Source organism: Drosophila montana, unplaced genomic scaffold, assembly GCF_035044405.1.
Source record: "Drosophila montana isolate Dmon_TW-CO22-7 unplaced genomic scaffold, ASM3504440v1 contig_2438_1, whole genome shotgun sequence".
Lineage (NCBI taxonomy): Eukaryota > Metazoa > Arthropoda > Insecta > Diptera > Drosophilidae > Drosophila > Drosophila montana.
Window position 1 is genome coordinate 729,659 of NW_026997315.1, and position 22,206 is coordinate 751,864.

At 36.4% G+C, this 22,206-nt stretch overlaps 1 protein-coding gene across 34 annotated transcripts in view; it reads right to left on the reverse strand.

The window, feature by feature from the left end:
- mbl (muscleblind) overlaps nucleotides 1–22,206 on the reverse strand; it is a 228,494-nt gene that overhangs the window by 14,870 nt on the left and 191,418 nt on the right. For 7 of the 34 annotated variants that reach the window (XR_010436229.1, XM_064682195.1, XM_064682191.1 and 4 more), the window contains exons 4-9: nucleotides 19,336–19,506; nucleotides 18,120–18,299; nucleotides 15,746–15,979; nucleotides 9,029–9,307; nucleotides 6,790–6,831; nucleotides 5,237–5,354 (exon numbers count right to left, since the gene is read on the reverse strand). Coding sequence is in view for 31 of the 34 variants with exons in the window: in XM_064682195.1 (XP_064538265.1) it covers nucleotides 5,237–5,354; nucleotides 6,790–6,831; nucleotides 9,029–9,307; nucleotides 15,746–15,979; nucleotides 18,120–18,299; nucleotides 19,336–19,506 (1,024 nt within the window). In the remaining 3 variants the exon portion in view is untranslated. Of the gene's footprint in view, nucleotides 1–3,053; nucleotides 5,355–6,789; nucleotides 6,832–9,028; nucleotides 9,308–15,745; nucleotides 15,980–18,119; nucleotides 18,300–19,335; nucleotides 19,507–22,206 lie in introns of those variants that run through there. The other 27 variants (XM_064682175.1, XM_064682177.1, XM_064682185.1 and 24 more) reach the window with 11 other exon arrangements.

A 22,206-nucleotide genomic window follows, 5' to 3' on the forward strand; every position in this document is an offset into this window, starting at 1 on the left:
ACATACATAGACTATTATTATGTAACGTACTTTTAGCAAGACATATATCGATAGTTGGTAGTATTATTATTTTTTTTTGCTTGTCAGTTTCCATAGTTTTCGCATTTGCTGCATGTTATGTAAGCAACTTTCTTATCATGTATATATAGTTATAAAAGTAAGTAGTAAGCCTGCCACAAGTCAAGCAATAATAGTTATATAGTTGTATATATATATGGTATATATAAAGGTATGTATGTGTATTGTTTTCAGATTTTACAGCTAGTTTCTACCGATTAACGAAATATTATTTGGTTAGCGTATTCAGTTTTGCTTGCCATTAATCTAGGAGCTAAACATAGAGAAAGTCACTAAATCTAGTTTTTTTTTTTATTTTATATATATATATATATTTTTTTTGGTTGGGCAATGAAATAAGCAAAAAGATTTGAAGCATTACACAGACAGTCAAGGCAGACAGAACGTGTTTTGTTTATATGGGAGATATAGGTATTAAAAGGTATTCAGTTTTTTAGATTAAGGCATAGGCAAAACGAAGCTTAGAAAGGCGCGAAGTGAACACAAACTTAGGAGGAAGCTGGAAAAGTGCTGCTCTGCCGAGAAGCGCGGCATGTGAAAATGCGTTACATATGGCATGTGGCAAGTGGCGAGTGGCATGTGGCGCATGTGTTGATTGGGTGAAGTTTTTTAAGAAAAAGGGGCGTGTGTTCTGCTTAGAATTTGAAAAGATATATAGTAGATCAATAAGTAATATGTGTGGAAAGCGGTACAACAGAAAGAACAAGATAAGTGAATACCAAAATAAATACCAACACACAATAAAGTAGTTTTATTTCTGTTTCGTAAGGTTCAAACTATATTTTAAATCAAACACACACGGTATTTCAAAAATAAACATTAATCAAAGAACTATCGACAATTAAATTAATATTAGTGGCAAACATTAAATTGTCATTAAACATTAGAGATATATATATATATATATATTTGTTTCGATGTAACGTAATTTAAAACAAAATATTACAGAGATTATAAGTATATATATGTATGTAGTATAAGTATAGGTAATAATAATAATAATAAAAGTTCGAATCTATCAACTTCGAGCGCCAAGAGCGTTAAAAATATGTGGCTAAGACATAAAGTGCGCAAGTCTGTGGCAAATTTTTTGAATTTTTCTTTTTTTTCTTTTCTTTTAGGTATATTCCTATTACTATACAAGAAAAACACATAAAATCTATAAACTACATTTAAGAAATTTGTATAATTGTCAGTACATAAATTATATAACGTAAAGATTACATAGAAAAACATAATAAAGAAAAATCACACGAGATCTAAGATTAAAAACATAGTTCTGTTGTCATCAATTTTATTTTATAAACAAACATCATGTATACATAACATGTATGTAAATTGTATATATATAAGTTATTCAGAACAAAAAAAAAACATGTATAATACATCGAGAGCAAGAGATAGAGAGCAAAATGTATATAGGGAAAACGAAAATTGTACATAGTTTTGTATTTTCTTTTAATAGTCAACATAGGAGTCAAATCGTGAACAAAACATTAACATTAAAATAACATAACATAATTTTGATGGCTTAACATTTTTGAATATGATTTGAGGTGTGGATGTTTGTGTGTGTGACGGTGTGTGAGTGTATCAAGGTAAGAGTGAATCGCAAAGAGACAGAGAGAGAGAGTTGTGATTGTGATGGTGACTTAAAATATTGATTTTAATTCGGTTTATTGGTTAGTAAAAGGCGCTTTATAGCAAGGGTGTATGAGTCTGTGTGTGGGTGTGTGTGAGTGTGTTGATTATATGAAAGCTAAACGATTTACAGATCGAACTTCGACATGTTCAAAGAGTGTGGATTGGTTTTCGGGTGTTGGGTATTTGGGGTGTGTGCAAACAGCTAGAGTACATAGTATTGATGTATATCGTATATATGTATATATATATTTATATATATATTAGCAGCATACAGCATGTATAGTATTTGTGTATAATAGGTATATATAATAGGTATATTCTATAACTAGGCAATATTCGTTACGCATGTTCGTTGCTCAACAATTTTAAACAATTAAAATTACAACAGCATTCACGATAGCTAACTAACTAGCTAACTATACAGTAGCTATATAGAGAGATAGAGACAAAGTGAGAGCGAGAGAGAGGTAGACAGAACGTGAAAGAGTTTTTGCAACGTTAGCTTTATGGCATAAAAAAGCTTTTGCAGCCCAACAACAAGCGCAGACACAACTGAACCTAGCAGCAATTTCTTTTAATTTGTCTTCTCCCTGTTATCTAATGGCATATTTTATAGGAACGATTAACTGACTCGCATGTACGGGAAAGGGGTGTGAAGTAAGCTTTTTCTTGTGTGTGTGAGAGTGTGTGTGTGTGTATTGTGCAAAGCTATCACAGTACTTCGTTATACCAAGTTGCAGTTGCCGTTACCAATTCCATCTCCATTTCCGTTTCCGTTTCTATTTAATGATCTTTTGTGTTAAAGTTAGTGGCTCATTAAACGCTATCAAAGAGGAACTTAACTTAAAAAACTACATAATGAAAAAGTTTCGTTTTAGCTTTAAAAGCTTCGTTCTTATTTAGCCTATGCTATGAAAATGGCAACAGCTCAAGTCACAGTGAGGTTATGTTTTGTGTATCTTTGTTTGTTGCGTCTAATTAAAACATAAAAATTGTTTAATAAAAAATTCTAAGGAAAATTTGACATACTGTTTGCAAACCGCGACTTGCATTGTGTGTGTTTAAGTAAGCGGGGCAAGAGGATCGCTTGGGGGGCAAGCAGCTTTCAAGCATATTGCACTTAATGAAAGCTCATTTAAGCGCGTGAATATTCACGAAAGCTTTCAAAGTTTTTAAAAGTTGTAGCTTTGATTTCTTTTATTGCAAATGCTGTTGATGACTAAGCTTTAAGTAGCTTTAAGCACATTTCTTTTACAGGCCACTTTAAAAATCTTCCTTAGTGTGTAGTTGTGTTTGCATGTGGGTGTATGGTTTTTGTGTGTACATCTGACTTGAATTTGGGATTTGTCATGGTGCAGTTCCTTTTTTTTTTTTAAAAATGACACGTTATGACACTCTAAATATAATGCTATCTATTACGAGACCTAGTGTATAAATTAAGTTAAAACTGAGGCACATAATCTTACGTCTTCGATGTGTACTACATGCTATAGTTACTACTAAAAATAAATGGACCAACACGCCTATTAAGTACAGTTGCGTTCGAGTCTCTGTGTTTGGGTAGTGACTGTTTCAGCTGCTTAGGAGGTCTTCATTTTCTTGTAGGGATTCAGCACCATGGCGCTGCCCTGTGCCCCGCCCTGCGCAGCTGCAGCAGCTGCTGCTGCTGCTGCATATTGTTGAGCTGCAGCCGCCGCTTGGCTGTTGGGCATAGCATAGGCATAGCCGCCGCCACCGCCGCCGGCAGCTGTGGGCGCGGCGGTCATCATGCCCGGATAGAAGTAGCCTTGGGCAGCAGCCGCTGCAGCGGCATACTGCTGCTGGCTGGCAGTCATTTGCATGGGCGCAGCGGCGCCGGGTGCACGCAACAGCGCGGCAGAGCCTGTCGACAAATAGCCGGCGGCGCTGGCTGTACGCACCGGAGTGCCGGGCGCCACGGGCGTGGACAGACCCGAGTTGGGCAAGGAGCCATATTGACGCAGCTGCGCCTGGGCTTGAGCCTGCGCCTGAGCCTGTGCCTGAGCCTGAGCCTGGGCCTGAGCCTGGGCTTGGGCCTGAGCTTGCGCTTGAGCCTGCACCTGCATTTGCAGCAGCGTGGCCATGGACATGGGCTGTGGCTGTTGCTGCTGTGCGTGTGGTTGTGGAACCGGCTGGGGGGCTGCCGCAGCGGCCCCAAAGCTCTTATTGAGCGTCATGCCCGTGTATGCGGCTGCGGAGGCAGCGGAGACGGGCTTGCCGGCAGCAGCATTGGCCACCTTAAGGGCATAGTTCTTTTGGGCTACCTCCTTGGCCAATGCGGCAGGATCGGCATAATAGCTGGCCGCGGGGCTAAGACCAGCTGCATAGGCGGCATAAGCCTGTTGCGCATAGGCCATCTGGGCCTGAGCCTGAGCTTGAGCTTGAGCTTGAGCCTGCGCCTGCGCCTGCACCTGAGCAGCCTGTTGCTGCTGTTGATGTTGTTGCTGCTGCGCCTGCACATAGCTGTTTTGCATATTGCTGCTGGCCATGCTAACAATGGGCGTGGCATTTGTATAGCCGCTGTACAAACTGGCATAGCTGTATGGGGGCATTGCGTAGCTCATACGCTGATATTGCTGTACCGAAGACGCCACCGAGGACACAGCAGAGGGGCAACTGTTGCTGCTGCTGCTGCTGCTGTTGGTGGTGGGCGTGGGCAAAATGCCGCTGCTGTGGCCATTATGATAGCGCTGATAGGCATCACTGCTGCTGCTGCCATTTTGCTTGGGCGCATAGCTGCGCTGGGGCGGGGTCTGTATATAGGAAATGGAATCGGCATCGACTGTTGCTGCTGCTGTTGCAGCACTGACAGCAACTGCTGCTGTTGCTGCTGAGTTGCTGCTGTTGTTGCTGCTGTTGTTACTGCTGTTGTTGCTGTTGCTGGTGCTATTTTCAGCATCGTTGAGCGGCTCGTCGCCATTCAACGATTTTAGATTGTTGTTTAAATATGACAAATAGTTGTTGTTGTCGCCATTAGCTTGGGTCATGGGATCGCCCAAAAGGCCTGTTGTCTCAGTGGGTGGGGGGCTAGAGCTACCATTTGTTGGGGGTGTGGTTGGGTCATGTGTTGCTGTTGTTGTTGCAGTGTCTGTGATTGTTGCTGTTGTATCATTAGCTGTTGCAGTGTCTGCTGTTGTTGTAATTGTTTGTGTTGTTGTATTACAATCGTTAGCTGTGTTTGTTGTTGCTGTTGTGTTTGTTTGTGTTGTAGCTGTTGTTGCTGTTGTGTCATTATTTTCTTGATCATGATCCGCATCATAATCGTTAGCTAGCACTTGATTATCATGATTATTATTATGATTAGTAGCTGTGGTTGTTGTTGGTGTTGTTGTATTTGTATTGGTATTTGTATTGGTATTGGTATTGGTAGTCATAGCAGTTACAGTTACAGCATTATTATTATTATTACTGGCTGCTGTTGCTGCTGTTGTTGTTGTTGTTGTTATGGCGCTACTTATTGCTTGTAGTTGTTGTTGTTGTTGTGGGGGATACTCACATGACACTGGCACGTAGGGCTGCATTAATTGTTGATAGGCTGTCGCACCGGGTTGATACACTGGAATGCCAGACTTTTCGGCAGCTGGACGTTTAAACGGTACCATGCCAGAGAATTGCTATGAAAATCAAAAAAATAGCGAGAGAGAGAGGGAGAGAGAGAGAGAGAGAGAGAGGAACACAATATATTATGGATTAGTATAATTGTCATGAAGTACATATTAATCTTAGCCTAGTTGCACTCTAGCCATACATATATAATAGTATATAATGAATATATATAAATAGCTTACAAACGAGCTCAAGTTGGGATTTTAATTTTGTCCATTCTTTAATTTTACACTCAATTTTCTCAAACTTTTGCCAATGTGTGTAAATTATGGTAAATGCTTTATCCAATAATAAACCAAAACTATTCAAATCGAATCAAAACCAAAAAAATAAGTTAAAATAGCATTGAAAAGTATTCAAAGATTTGGCAAAGGCAACGTAAACAAATTGCGTGCATTTCAAGAGTGAGAGCTTTTAATGTGCTTTCCAAAAAGCTACGAAAGCTTTGCTCAGCCAGCGATTAAAGCATGTGAGATGTTCAAGGATATTTCTGTGTGGGATATTGCTGCAGCAAAGGACAGCTGAATTCTTAAAACTAAACAATATCGTCGGCCAATTGAAATTTTTCACATTTCACAGACTGTTTGTTGTCGGTTAAGTTGAATTTCTTAAGCTGACCCATGCTGAACCAATTTTTATCACCGAATATGTGCAGTTTTTTTCATACGATAATTGAGGTTTTTTTCTCTTTTTTTTAATTAATATTTGTTTTAGTTTATAACGATTAAGTTATTTTATGTGTGAGCTTGTGGAATTTTGATTTGAATACATGCATTCTTATTAAATAGGCCAATTGCTTGTTTAAAGTATGCATTGCGTTTATTTTAAATAAGCTGTGTTTCTTAAGATTCCGATAAAGAAGTAATCGAAAATCGAATGCTAAATTTAAGCTTGTCTACTTAAAAAATTATCGCTTTTCGATAAATGATATTTATTGTTCAAAATTACAAACATTTAAAAGCTTTGTAAGTCTGGACTTTAAAAGTTTATTTTATTCCTTATGTATTTTTATGAAAAAATGCTGTAAAACTAACGAATGAGCTTTTGATCGATAAAATATCGATAGACGCTTTTCAAATAAATGCCATCGAATCTTTTTGCCACTATCTATAGATTTAAATAGAAGTTCTTTCTACAAAAATTTGCTTGTCTTTCTATATCCAAACATCTGGAACGTTGTATTCCTGTCACTTAAGTGAAAAGTAAATGTTTTATATACAAAGAGAAATTTAAAAATAAAACGAAATCGATGTGCTTATTATTGTCGATCGTTTTGCAACACTACTTTGCTTGTGCAGTTTTAAGAAACACAGCTTAAATTGTTTATTAAGTAATTATAGGTTTATATTATGTGGTCTTCTATATATGTAGTATTATAATACTGGATGGATAGTTGTTCATTTATCTGTATGTTACATTTTTTATTTTCATTGGAGTACTTACGAAGTTTTCATAGTAAAATGAACCAACCGTTTTAACATCCATCTTTTTGGTAATTGTGCACATTTATGGTTATTATTGTTATTGTCATTGTTTTTTATTATTTTCATGATTGTATATTCCATAATGATCGTAATTCGGTATTAGTAATTGTTTCATTTCATGATTAATTTGAATGATACGCATTGTTGATTGATGAATTTGTTGCAGTTGTTGTTTTTTTTTGGTAATATTTCATTTTTTGGCATAATTGGGTTAGCAGACATTTGTTGTTGTAGTTGTTGTAGTTGATGTTGTTGTTGTTGGTGCATATATATTCAATATATGCGATAATTGATTGTTTTTTAATTTTGGTTTTGAATTGTTGGCAACAAGTAACATAGAGACACAGAAAACAAATGAAAGTCGGAATCGAAAAACAAACGAAGAAGAGAGAGAACACAAATGAAATTAGTGAATATATTCAGCATAAATATACAAAATACAAATTTGTTTTCATATTAGCAGTAAGTTAGAGAATATATATATATATATGTATAGACTTAGACTAGCGTGATGTGAATGTGTAATAAGTTAACCTAAGCTCTATGTAATTATAATACATACAATATCTGATACATACGAAGAATACAATACATAAGTTAGGAGCAGGCATTAAAACTGTTCTCCAGTTTGCCAAGACTTAAGATTAAACAAAATGCACAAAAGCCAAGCAAATTTCGGTTACAGCCCGCAGCTAATTAACCTGGAAAAGCACTTAAGCAATTAAGCAGGGCTGGCACTCTAGTGAATGCACTAGCAGCTGCAGTTGCCGTATAAAATAAAAAAGCGTAGCCAAGCAGGAAGAGCTGTCAAACCAGTCGAAACCGTCGAAACAGTTCGTCATGCAGCCAAATGCGAGTGAGTGTATTCATTTTGGGGCTTGGCTAATTAACAGTTAAATCATTTTAATTAACACTTGCCCAGGTGAGTGAGTGAGAGAGTGCGTGAGTGTATGTGATTGTGATTTATCATATGCTACCCCTAATTGCTGCCACAGACGGCACGCAACACGGCAACAAACGATGATTGCAAGTGGAAGCTGTCGATGCCAGAGTCCAATAGGGCAACATGTAGTATTGGGAAATTGATTAGTAATATGCATTTGTGTGTTCGCAGTGTTGTGTAGTGCGTGTTTGCGCTTTTGATATGCCAGATAATTACTTCATTTTGCAAATTAAATGCTCGCTGACTTACTGACTGAATGGCTGGAAGACTTGTCTGTCTGACTTGAGGGCTGCGCTGATTATAAACGTTAATTGATGGCACTTCGCAGTGCATGTGAAATTAGCGAGTAAATGGGTGAATGAGTGCTTCAGTGTAAGTGAATGCGTGAGTGAATGGAATGAGTGGGTGAATGCATGGCTGACTGAGTAAGCGAGTGAGTGGGTAATTGTGAGGCGGTTATTTGCGATTGTTCGGTTGACAGCGACAAGAACTTGCAAATTTCATTATACCAAAATCTATTTCAACTTTAATTTTGTTGCATACTTTTGTCCGATGTGGGAAATAATATCACATTCAAAAAATTGGAAAAATATTTAATGTATTTCTTTTTTATTTAATTACATTTTTAGCAACTTTAACTTTTATAAAGTTTCATTGCAAATCAGTTAAAAATTTTAAAAGACGTGCGGATTTTTAAAATGTTGATGGAATTTTTGACAATTATATTTCAAGAAAATAGGGTCTTTGACTTTATCCTACAAGAGTGATATTTTCCAGAACTGTTGACTAGAGGATTCAAACTGAACTAGAGGATTCAAACTGTATCCCATACGTATGCTGACCATTTTTTGCTTGCCATTTGCAATTCTAATTCTTTGATAATTACTAGACAAAGGCATTTATTTTATTTTGAAGACAATTTGAAGCATTTTTGAATTGTCATAAATTTGAATTTATAAAATGCTTTTAATTCAACACAAAGTATGCATCATAAAGTTTGACAGATATTTAGCGATATGCTGTTCTAGCCCTACATTACATTTAAGCTGATTTAGCAGTTCTTTTTGCATAGCACATTCGCAGCTTGAAAGCATGCACTAAAAGAGGGAGCTTAAAATGAGAAATAATGAACTTAACTCAATCAAAATAGAAGGCGCAGGAAATTAAACAATAATAATAAATAAATATCGAGAAACGAAACGCAACAGAAACGGAAAAACGATAAAAAAGAGGTGAAAGAAATTAAACAAAATACCAGTGGAAACATTTCAGGATCCGCTGCCCGCTTCTTGCCCACTTCCAGTGTGTGATGACCCATGACAGCAGCGGCAGCGGCGGCGGCAGCAGCAGCGGCAGCGGCAGCGTTGTTTGTTGTTGTTGTTGCTGTTGGTGTTGTTGTTGTGCCAGCAGCGACGCCGCCGGCCGTTGGGATGGTGTTGTTGTTGTGGAGGTGGTTCTGCAGCTGTTGCTGTTGTTGTTGTTGTTGTTGTTGCTGATGCTGATTGAGTTGTTGGTGTGCCGCAAGAGGTGAGCTCTGTGTTGTGTATTGTGTGTGTGTGTGCGTGTGTGCGCGCGCGTGTATATTGGTCAGTGTAGGTGCATAATTTTGTCAAGTTGCAAAATTTTGAAATCAAAATCAAAATAATTATTCCGCAAAATCAATTAAAAGGAATTTAGAGAAAATTTTTTTTTAACAAGCATTTAAATTATGCGTCCATTAAATATGCATAAATTCCATTTGAATTATTCAAGCAGCGTTGGTGTTGGCATTTATAATAAATATGCACATTTTTTTGAGGTTTTTGTTGTTGTAGTTGTTGTTGCATTTTTTGCGTACATATTTCAAATATTTATATATGTATGTGTATATATATATATATTTGCATTTTTAACGTATTTTTTGTGCGTTTAATTTTGTGCATTTGTAGGTGGCAGGTGTGTGTGTGTGTTTTGAGTGTGTGTGTGTGTGTGTGTGTGTGTGTGTGTGAGTGTAGATACCATCCATCGTAGAAGCAATTACAGTGTGGCACAGGCGAACAGATGAAATACATAATAGTAGAAGAGTACGAGTGTTTTTTATGATAAGTAAAATTATAGTCAAAAAGAAAAACGTAAAATCAAATAGAAATCAACGATTTTTTTTTAAGTCGACTTTAAACCAATAGAACATTTTACCCTATCAAAATTTGGTTTTTTTATAATTTTGTAAATTGTTCACTCGATTTCTTTTCATATTTTAAGACCTTAAATAAATTACGAAACCAGCTAATTGTTTATATAACAATTAAATATGAATAACAAAATTTGAAGTTTTTTTCTTTTGTTAAAAAAGCATTGTTAATAAAAAGCTGAGAAGCGTATATTATAAATAGATATTTTAAATATTTATATATACTTTAAATTTATAAGCTTGCAAAAGCCAGCAGCAAAAGCTTTATATTTTATTTTAAGAAACCCATTATAAGTATATTATTATGTAGCTAAAATACGTATTGTAAGAGCTTAAATTCTAACTTAGAAATTATAAACATTTGCTGTTAAACGCAACAAAATCATTTTTACGGTCGATCAATAGGTTTGCTGTAAGCCAATAGAATTATTTATTTTAAATATATATTTCGTTGTAATTTAGTTATGAATCTAACAAAAATTGATTTGAGTACACACACACATTCGCATTTCGTCGATGAGTTGAACCGCAAAAGTACTCGTACACCAATTCGATACCTAATACCGATCGATACCTACCGATGCATCGTTGCTGCTGCTTTATACTCGTTTCAACTCCTAACTCAAAGCCATAAATAAGTATTAAAGTAAAGAACACATTTTGTAGTGCATTCGAGCAGATCGAGTTGTAAATTTTGACTCCAGAGAGCTCAACGCTAATACGTTTAACACCGCAATTTACACAAGAGGTTGACAGCGTTTGGGCATCGAGTTGGCTCTGGGTGGGGTGGATTTTTTGTTGCTCTCTCTGGTTATCTAGTTGGCCTGGGCTAATAACCAAAAACTCAAAAAAACATAAAACATAACATAACTTAACATACTTTTAGGCGGACACACGGTGTTCAACACAAAAAAGTGCAAAAAATTTGCATTTAAATGGAGTCGCAAAGGGAGAAGCTCAGGTTTTTTTTTGGGGATTTTTTTTATTTATTTTTTGTATTTTTTTGGGTTCTGTTTTGTGGTCTTTTGCAGTGCACACGTAGCTCAGGTTGTGCCAGTTGCTGTTTCAGTTCCCCTTGCTGGGAACTGTTTCATGTCACCGCCAATGAATGCTATAAATGGATTAATTCGCTTGGGCAAGGCGATATGTGGTCTGCCTATGTGTGTGTGTGTCTGTGTGTGTGTGGTGTGGTATCTGTGCGTTTGTGTGTGCCGTTTTTTGGGGTCATAAGAGACTGTGGTGGAGAGTAGCCAGAAAAAAGCGGAAATATATCTGACAAGGTCGCAGGGAAAATACACTGTATTATTTACAGATCTTCATTTAAACTCGAATTATTTAAAAAAATTCTGTTTGTTTATTGTGAATATTTATTATTATATTCCTTAGATGTCTTTTGTCTATTTTTTTATAATAGTGGGCAAATGTAGAACAAAACTATATAATATGAAAAAAGTATCCAAGCTCAATTTGAGAGATGCAGCTGGTCTAGAAGAAATATTGTTTATATTTGTGAAACTAGTCCGACTGTAAAATAAGCGCTGAGCTCTGATGAGCTGTTGCATCTTTCATATGAAAACACCAACTCGATCTGATAATCATAATAGCCCTAGGATCTCACACTATAGTCGTAAAAATTGTCAGTTGAAAACTGTCGCAGGGTGGGCAACGTTGCCGCTGGACAATTCATTGGCATGGAAATCTCTGCTTTTAGTTAATTTTCCGGTTCAAACGTTATCCTGCCGACTAATCCGTGTCGTCGTTCAGTGCGTCCTGCCTGTCTGCCTGCCTGTACAGGTTGACATTTACATTTTTGGTCAGAGCACAAAAAAATGCCTCACAGCGGGTCATGTCCTGCAGCCTGCTGGCAGCTACTTTTTTGTGCTCTTTTCTGGCCTCGTGTCACGCTTACATGAGGATTATAGTTTGGGGTTGCTGCGCTGTTGTTTGTGTCACAGCAGGAGGGCAGGATGCGAGGCACAGTTCGAATTGTCGCTTTGATTCGACAGTTGACATATTTCGGGCATGCCACTGGCCTCTTCAAATATATGGCTAATATTTTGTTGTTGCTGCAAGGCGATCTTTTTGATTTTTATTGGGGCCGTGTGTTTTTCAAAGGACGCACAATACAAACAACTCAAAACGTAAATAAAATATATTTAATTTATTAAATAAATAATTTGTTGTCCATCAAAACGAAATATGAGACGAATTTAGCTTTAAAATTTATGCTCTGGGCGGGTTTTTTTCGTTTGTGTGTGGCTCGCGGGCCGTATGCGTAATGTGTGTTTATTTATTTTTCTTTTTATTAATATTGTTTTTGTTGTTCATGTTGTTCCTGTTGTTTTTGCTGTTGTAAGAACATTATGTGTGTAAAACTAGGGTATTGTAAAACAAGTTAAGTAACAACATTTAATAAAAGATTTAGATATAAATACGAGTAGATAGCTTGTATAGTATTTGGGGGCTGCACATTAAAGTTCAAGACTGGACAGACCAGAGTGGAAATTTAGAATAAAAAAATATGATAAAATATATTCGAAATTTTGTTTCCCTTAAATTGCTTTCCACGTTAGCACTGACCGCATGCATAAATAACCCCAAGGATAGTTGGTATACATATACATAAATACTGATGATATAGGTACATATAGATTGTCTAGGGACAGTTTCTAAAGAGGGGTTTGGGTACACAAAAATAAACAATAGTATAAATCATAAATGTTTGTAGACCAGTTATAGCGAGATATGCTAACGGTAAACATTGTAAGCTACAGCTAGCTTGGCATATAGTTTAAATTATGTCATAGCTTGATGATATTGTTATAGTTGTAATAGTTAATATATAAATATGAAAAAAGAAAGATATTTTGGTATTATTTATAGCAGCGCTGCATCGGTCTTAAGTTAAAATTAGTATGTGTAAAATCCAGTTAAGTTTTTACTATTCTGATTTGAGCATTAAATTATTGTCTCTCAAGAATGGGTGAAACGTTCAAAATAAATTTTAACTTGAAGATTTTTTATCCCTTACATGGGTTTAATTTTTGAAACGAAAAAGAAACGCCTAAAATTTGAGTCAATTTAAACTAGAGTTGGAAATTGAAAATTTTGACAGATTTTGTTGCATTATCAAATGATAAAATGCAAGAATCATAAGCAAACGACAAATAAAACTAATTAATATGTAGTCTAAGGATTATGGCATATTAATTGCCATATCAAGGAAGGAAAACTAATTGCTAATATATAAATAATTAGCTACAAGCTGAAAGCACAACGAGGGCAACATTTAACGACTTCATAATAACAAAATCGTTATTTTAATATGCATTTTAAACGTTCAGAGCAGGTGCAACAATATATAACACACACACACACGAACATATTTAAAAGGATATATATGTATAGGTATATTATTTTTTTGCTTTAGCACATAATCATATCAAGCGCGGTCCTATAAATAAAATTATGCGCTGCCTTGGCCAGGTGCGTATGCGTAAAAGAGACAGCAACAGTTAAAAAAGAGAGAGTGAGACTGTGTGTGTGTGCGTGCGCGTGTGTTGGTGCTGGTAAAATTTCAAAGGACAATTTGATACAATAATCACGTTTGTCGTGCCTGGTCTGGAGCTCGATTGAATTACGCCTAAAATGCTGCAACAATTTTTCACTTTATGCGATATTATGCTGCAATTATGTGTGTCATGTTTGGAGCGGCAAGTGAGGAGTGATGGTGGTGGAGGGGGGTAACACTGCCACAGCCAGAAGGAGCCTGGCAACAAGGACACGTTGTTGATGCTGTTTTTGCTGTTGTTGTTCTTGTTGTTGTGCGCAGCGTCAAATAAATTTTCAGCCAAAAGCAATTAAGTCGCGAATTAAGTGCGGCGCATAGGCAGGACCCCATGGACGCGGCAGGACGAGCACACACACACGCACAGACACACACACACACACATGCAAGCGCATGTGAGAGTTGGGCAATCACGAACGTGCGCCCACGTGTGGCTATGTGAGTGTATGTGTTTGGCTGGCTGACTGCTGCGTGCTCAAAGTTTTAACGCGTTGTAATAAATGTTAATTTTCCCCAACGAAAATCAACATTTATGGCGTGTTTTATGTGCAGCTTCAACATATTTTCCATGTTGTTGAATGCCAGCAATGCCAATCCCTGTCAGTTCCTGTGTCTCTGCATATGTGTATATGTTTGGCTGGGATTATGAGCTTGCCACACACGCACACACAAATATAAACCATGTTTATTGGTGTGCGTGTGTTGTTATTTTCTTGCGTAAAGTCAAATTGTTTAAAATGTAATTTTGCCTCGCGTTGCTGTTGTTGCATTTTATTTATATATTTATTGAACTTCTTAAAATTTCGTTAAGAACGCGTAAATACACGCTTAAATGGCCCTAAAAGAGCAGTGTGCGCTTGAGCTGATTTTCAAATTGGTTTATCAGGTAAAATATTGAACAATTTGCAGATGGGCACCCAATTATTGTAGCACTCTCTTGTGCGTATGAGATTAAGCTAACCATTTATTTAAATTTATCATAATTGGGAGGCAGTTGAAACATTTTCTAGTATAAATATTTCGGGCTTCTACTCTATTAACTAGCTCGAAAAATAAAATTTTTAAATTTGAATATAGTTCTTAGTTCAAGAATCTCTTGAACTTAATTTATAAATTAAAATGTCTATTAACACAATTAAACTATTTATAATTTAATTCATGGCACTAGTTAGAATTATTTGCTTTAAGTAAACAAATTTAATGCCACCTAAATGAGCTCTTAATTAAGCATAAAACTATATGTGAGAGTTACGAAACACACTCGGTTAAATTTAAATTACAACTGCAAATTGCACACTTTGAGTTTTTAGAAATCCGCCCGATATGTGTGCTTGTGTGTGTCAAATAGTGTTTATGTATGGGATAATTTGAATGCATTTCTGGCAGACCTCTGGCAGCGCAGCATCAAATATCGCAATTTATTTATTTATTTTTTTGCTCGAGTAAATTGCAGTTATTTATTGCTGTTGTGCTAACGTTTGCATAAAGTTAATTAAATTGTTTACATGCAGCATTAAGTTTTCATTAAATTTGCTTTAAATAAGCAGAACGGAATAGAGAGAGAGAAACTTGCACATATTGATAACATGGAGTTTACATGTACTTAGCATTCAGTCAATATTGTGTTACCACAACCGTAAACATCATAAGCTAACATTAAGTTAACAGCTGATTAACATAACTTATTAAAGGCAAATTTTTGATTGAAAACTGAAAACATTTAGAAACTTCTAAATCTAACTTTGGTATACATAAATATATTGCTTGCTAGATACTAAGAGCGAAAACTATTGCATACTTTGTGGCGTGTTTAAGTTTCTTAGTGCGGGGCAGTAAAAGTGTTTCATTTGGTTTATCTTTGTTTAAGTTGAACGAAAAAAGTCGAAAATCAAAATGTTGTGAGTTGCTCTAATTAAGCTAAAAACTGCATTAAGAAATTAAAATTGAAAACAAAAATATGTGTAAATTTTAATTGAGAAAAAATAAAAGGCAAATCTTGAGCAGCTGGCGCGCACAAAAATAAAAAACTAGACAAATTAGGCGGCAATAAAAAACGCAAATTAAACAAAACATATTGCTGTCGCTCTCGCACTGTGAACAGCTGCCACACGAGCGACAGAGACGGCAATTTTGGGCGGCTGGGGCTGTGGGGTAGGCATCGGGAGGGGGTTGGGGTTGGACTGAGGGGGTTAAAGAAAGAGAAAGTATAAAAGTAAATATAGAAATAGCCATACCGCAGCTGCAGCAGCGACAGCGGTGGCGCGTGTTTGGGCCGCTTTTAATTGTGCCTGTAGGTGCAGGGGGGGATGAAAGTAGCGGCAGGGGTCACGTGCGCATCTGCCCTTCACGGCGTCCATGCAAACCGTTATGGAACCATCGTCGTGCCGCGCAACGCTCTCCTGCGGATGCGCGAACCGGCATTCCGACTCGGCCCGTTTGCAGGCGCCGCGCAAGAATTCGCGACAGACCTGGAAACACATTTTTAGGATTGTTTTTTTTTGGTTTTTTTGATTTTTGGATTTGGACACGGCGTTGTATTTGGTTGTTGATGTAGTTGTTGTTGTTGAGGTGGTTGTTGTTGTAGTTGTAGTTGTTGTGTTGGTTGCACAGTTGATTGCAGATTGCGGATTGCAGATTGTTTGTTGTAGTTGTTGTTGGTTGGTTGTTGGTTGGTTGGTTGGTTGGTTGTTGGCGGGCAGCAATAGCAAAAGTGGCAGCAGTTGTGGTTCAGTGTGTGTGTTTATAGGCGAAGTGGTGTTTTGTTGTTGTTTATATTTTGTTTTTGTTTTTTTGTGGCAAAAGTTGCAGATTTGTTGTGTGTGTGTGTATGTGTAGTGTGTGTGTGTGTGTGTATTGGAAATAATGGAAGGATATTCAGTAACAGTTCAGTTCTTTGTTGTATACTTCAAAAGTAAAGTTAAGTATGCGGAACGCAACAACTTTTAATTATTTTTTGGATTTTTTTGGAAGTTAGTGCCGATTTGCAGTTGTTGTAATTGGTTGCTTGCAGAGCATGCTTCCATATATGCACATAGATGTCGTATATATGGTGAGTATATAGATAGATACATACATATATGCTTGATTTTCTGTTTTTTTGTTTTGTTTTAGCGGCTGCCAATTGCAATCTGTGTTAGCAGTTGAACAGTGGACAGCTGGATTAGGTTTTTCTTTTTGGCTTGACTTACTGTGAATTTTCACAGTTTAGTGCTTGCCATTATCTTTTTTTTTTTGTAATTTTGTTATTTTTGAGCGAGCCGATTAGTTTTTGAGTTTTGCACTTGAGAACAACAGAAGAACACATACACAAAAATCAAAACAAGGCAAAAATTTGGGTTAGCTAAACACAAATGCAAGGGTTTAATCAAAATGTTTAAGCTTTCAATTTGCTGAGGACCTGCAAAAAACTATTGTATTGTGTAAAAACAAGAATTCTGTTTGCTCTAGAAGGGGTATTGTACAATCTATCTCAGAATAAACCAAATTAAAAAAAAAAAACTAATTAACAGCCTAACTCAACTGAAAAAATGTTAGCTTACATTGCAGTTAACATTTCTTAGTTTACATCACAGTACTGTAAATTGAGAACTTTTGAGAAATCAATTCGCAGACTCTTAACAGACAAAAACATTCTTAAAAATTTAAAAAACTAATACAAAGAAAGTATATCAACATTTTTTGATTCTTTTACTCATAACATGTGAATGTGTACAACCTATTGAAAAGTTTATTCTGAGAGTATCTGGCTAAAAGGAAGGTATACAACTCAAGTAATTCACAAAATATAATATACGGATAAGTGCACAGAATTTTCAATTTGTATGTAGTCTGGTTTTATTTTGTTTTATTTACAAATGCACTGGGATAGTATATTCTGAAAGCGCTTATCGTAAGCTTTGCAGGGTAGCAGCCGCTTCGGTAAAGCGCATTTTTGTAACCAAAAACTGTGCCGGAGTTCGACACTTGGATAGCTTGATACAAGTGTACAAGAGTGTATCACATAGAAACCAAAAATACATATTTATATAGATATGTATATAAGTAGTATAAAAATCAAAATGAAGAGTAAAGTATTTTATCAGACATAAGAATAAGTAGAACGATTTTTTAAAGACAATTTTGCGATGTTAGACAAAAGTTCAAGTTTTCAAATACGAATACGAATGTGTGTCAACGTGATCAAATCAATTTTTATTATCAGCGAATTGTTAATATTACTTTTCGTTATAATTTTTCATATATTTCTTTTTTATTTTTATTTTTGGCAGAACTAAAGAGAACTTAAAACACTGTACATTGTTTTAGTTGCAATATTTTTTATACATAGTTAAAATATTAGGTCTTATAAGAAGTAATACATAATAAAAACTCAATTTATTGGCATGCGAAAAAATAAACAATATCGAAACAAGTCAAAAGAAAAGCGTTTCTCTTGGCATTTTGTTTGTCATTGTGTACGAAATAAACAATAAACGATAAAACGATAAACGATTAACGAAATAAACGTAAGCATAAATTAAAGCATAATCCAAATAAATGTATCATTTTATTGGCTTCTATTGCAGTCAATCAATGAATACAAATATATATAAAGTAACCGTCACTCACCTCTAATCTGTCGGAGCGTGGAATTTTCTGTTGTGCCACCTGAACGGTCTGTGGCACCACCGTACCCAGCTGTGAGGCAACGGCCGTCGGATCATGTCCCAGCAAAGTAGGCACTAAGTGTCCGGCATAGTAAGGACTGTATGTGTTGGCTGGTATGCCAGTCAAGTAGGGATTTGTAGCCTGGAAGAGCACAAAAGAATGAAATATTGAATTCATCATCATCAATGCAAGCCATCAATCAATCAGCAGTTAATCAGTCAGAAGGTGTTCTAGTGACAAGCAGCTATAGTTATATATACTTTAACACTTTCCACTCACTCACATCTGCTCTGTAAGTCTACCTATCTAATATTCACAGCTTTAATTCAGGTTAAGAGCTTTAAGGCAGCTAAACAATAAAGATAACTTACTTGGATTTCACTTAGAGCCTTATCCTGCTCTTTATCATTACCCCTTTAAGTAATGATAATCTTTTAGACTTATCAAATGCTAATGACATTTGAGACTTTTATAATTGCACCATTTAACATAGAGCATATCCCTTAGTGTTGAATTGTTAATGAGATATCGTGTCAAGAACCTATCGTCAAGCTTATCGCAGCTAAGTATCTGTTACCACTTTAATTTAAAGAATGTCCCATTTGCAGCACTTCACTTTTTAATTCGTGCCCTGGCAAATCACCCTTAACACTCGCTAATGAAGCCTCATGCATTTTTCAACACACATCAGTGTTGAGCAGCGCTCGGGCTAATGGTCGCTGCCATTTAGGCAGGCATTTCAAAAAACCATGTTCAAAATTATTTCAGAATTAATTTTCTATTTGCTGCGTAAAAAAGGCGGCAAGTGCCGCCCCTTGGCATGAATAATGCATGCGCCAGACGAACCGGACAAAAACTTCTTATATAAGTATTTTTATATATATATTCGGTTTTCTCGTCCCTCGCTTCGACTTCTTGTGCTACTCATTTTCGCGCATTTTGAATAGCATTTAACATTTTTGGGGGTTCTGTGTTATTCATAGTCCTGGTCATGGGAGGATTGGGGAAAATGGAATTGAAGTAGGATATCCGCTTATAAATATTCATATTGCGCAAACAGTTAGTCGGTAGTAGTCTATATCAGAGAGTGGGCGAGTGGAAGGTGGAGGGGGACAGTTGGCAGCGCTTAGGAGATTCAATTAAAGTATTATGTGGTTTTCGGGTTGCAAGTACTTACCACGGCTGGCACTTGGCCCGATATGACCGGCGGGCCGGGCGCGATGCCCATTTGTTGCATCAGTGCATTCTTGAGGGCCAGATGATTGCGTCCGTTTATCAACAGCTGATCCTTCAAATGCTGTGGTGGATGAAAATATTTGCACGGCGGTTTATCACGATTACAGCGTCCCTGCGAATAGTTAAATAAATGGTAAATTCTTTTGTTTAGCTCACATCACAGTAAATAAATTGCTCCCCAATTGAATGATTTACAAAGACAACAACAATCATTTGGACATCAGTTTTGGTGTTTTTATTTGTTTTCCATTAAGGTTCGCTTTCGTATCAATTTGCCCGTAATTTACTGAGTAGTAACTGTGACTGTGACTGCGACTGTTACTGGAGAGGCCAGTGGAAATCTTATTGTTGCGACACCGACGCTCCATAAATTACGGCGCAAATTTATGTTAATGTGTGTGGACTGTGCATGTGTGTGCGAGCGTCCGTGTTGGCAACTGTATAATTTATGTGGGTCAGTGTTGTTTAATGCCAACACAAATTGCCGAAGTTAACCTTAATGTCAAAGTATTTTATTGTGATTTAATAAATTACATTGCAATGTTTTCTTAAGTATAGTTTGCTTGCAAAGCAAAGGAAACAAATTCGAACAAAATTGTGGGAGTAAATACATTCTTTTTGATTGTATATTCATATTTGTCTGTTTTGATCCGGATAGAAATTTGGAGCATTAGAAGATGTACAGTTTATTAGCTATAAATAAAATCTGATTGCACACGATATGACTCATTGATTCAATATACTCAATGCATTCGAATGACGCACTGCTGTCGTGCTGTCATGTCATAATTTCGAATATGAATTGTTATGAATTCCAAAAGGGAAAACAATTAACTGCACGTAACTGTAAATATGCATTCTGGCTGCACATGCCACACACATCTGTTGGGGCATGCGACTAAAGAAGAAACTCAAACATGCATATTAAATCGATAAAAAGTAATTTCACATCATTAGCTGGTGTAATTATGGCCGCGAATTAAGCCGCCGAATCATGCAGTTCCTTTGTTTTTTTTCTTCTTTTTTTGAGTCCCGGGCTAAATGTCAACAATAATTATAATGAGTCCAGGCTAATGCTCCAGGGCCAGGTAGGGCGCATGCAACATGGCATGCACAAAAAAGATTTAATTCCCGTGTGTTTGGTGAATTGGGTGCGCAGAATGTCAAACAAATATGCATGTAAATTATATTTAATTCAGAGCAAATGAAGTTAACAAATATTTACATATGCCCGGGTGAACAGCGGCCAGGACAGTGGCCGCATGTCCTTTGTCCGCGCCAGCTTAAATATTGAAAAAATAATAATAAAAGGAACTGTAAAGCCTGGAAAATATTTATATGTATGCATAAATTGATTGTTTGCTTGGGCCGCCCTCGGCACGAACAGGAGCACGTAGTTGGCAATTTTCATTTTCATTTTCATGTTGTTATTGTTGTTGCTTTTCGTCCTGGCATTCACAATTTATGACGCAATGAAAGCTCTGCAAGATTTATGGCGTGAACAAAATAAGAGAAAAATCTCATGCGCCCAGCCGCTAACCTACAAATAATTGTTGTTCAAAAAATGTTCACTGCGCGCCGACATTTATAAAATTTTATTCACTGTTGATGTTATTTGCCAAACAACACGAATTGCTCAAAATATTTGCACAAATATTTGTTTGCATATTTTTCAATGCCAATTCAGCATGACAAATGTTGCCCAAATGTAACAAAAATAGCAAAGTAAAAACGTAAGCGTACAAACTGCCCGACTAGGTTATATCCTGGAATAGCCTTGAAATAAGATGTGAATAGGATTGTTTTAAGTCTACGCAAAACTCCCAATACTTTTCTCTTCACTTGGCAGTTACTAAAGACTTTAATCTGGCTAAAATGCAGACGTTTTGCCTATCGCCTGGCAGATACATTAACGATAGTAATAAACTTATTATGTCTTGCACTTTCCTCTCTGATTGCGTCATTTCAATTCCAGAAAGGAAGTAAAAAATCGAAAATAAATATAATGATGATTACAAAATAAATTATGTGAAATTATATGATATCATAATCGCATCGCATTACATTTTAACGCTCAACTTAAGTCTATTAAAAAAAAAAATAAATATATTTTATAATGCAAATGAAACCTAATCCTGGCATTTTTATGGTATACGATTATGAATTGCTTTATTCCAATTGGAAATATATATAATCCAATTTGTGTGCAGTAAATAAAATGCATTTTGATAGCCCATCGGATTTAGCTCAGTCAATTATTTCGCATGCATTACGAAATAACAGAAAAATTTGTTGCCAATTAATTAGCTCAATTATTTGTCACAAACAAATGTGAAACATTTGCCAGCAAACAATAATTTGCATTGTACTTGTTGTTGTTGCTGTTGATTTGCAATTTTGATCAATACACAAAATATTTATTGACAGCAAGCAAACAATTTTCTTTGCACATAAATTTCACTGAGCTGCGAGTCGCGAGGCGCCTGAAAGCAGGCAACACGAGGGTATTGAAAAGCAGACGCCAAACCCGTTGACTGCCCCCGCCGGCACTTTTGGATTATTTGTTTGTGCTTATTGGCGCCATTGGCGGTAATTTAATGCTTGGATTGAGTTTATTCAACAACAACAACAACAACAACAACTAGCTGAAACAACACCAACAGCAGCAGCAGCAGTTTTCATGGCTTGTATCTGCATCTGTGTCTGCATCTGCATCTGTATCTGTATCTATAGCTGTATCCGTCTCTGTATCTGTGTGCTGGGGAGCGAATAGCTGTGCTTGTTGCTGACTCTTTTGCTTGATTTTAAATGC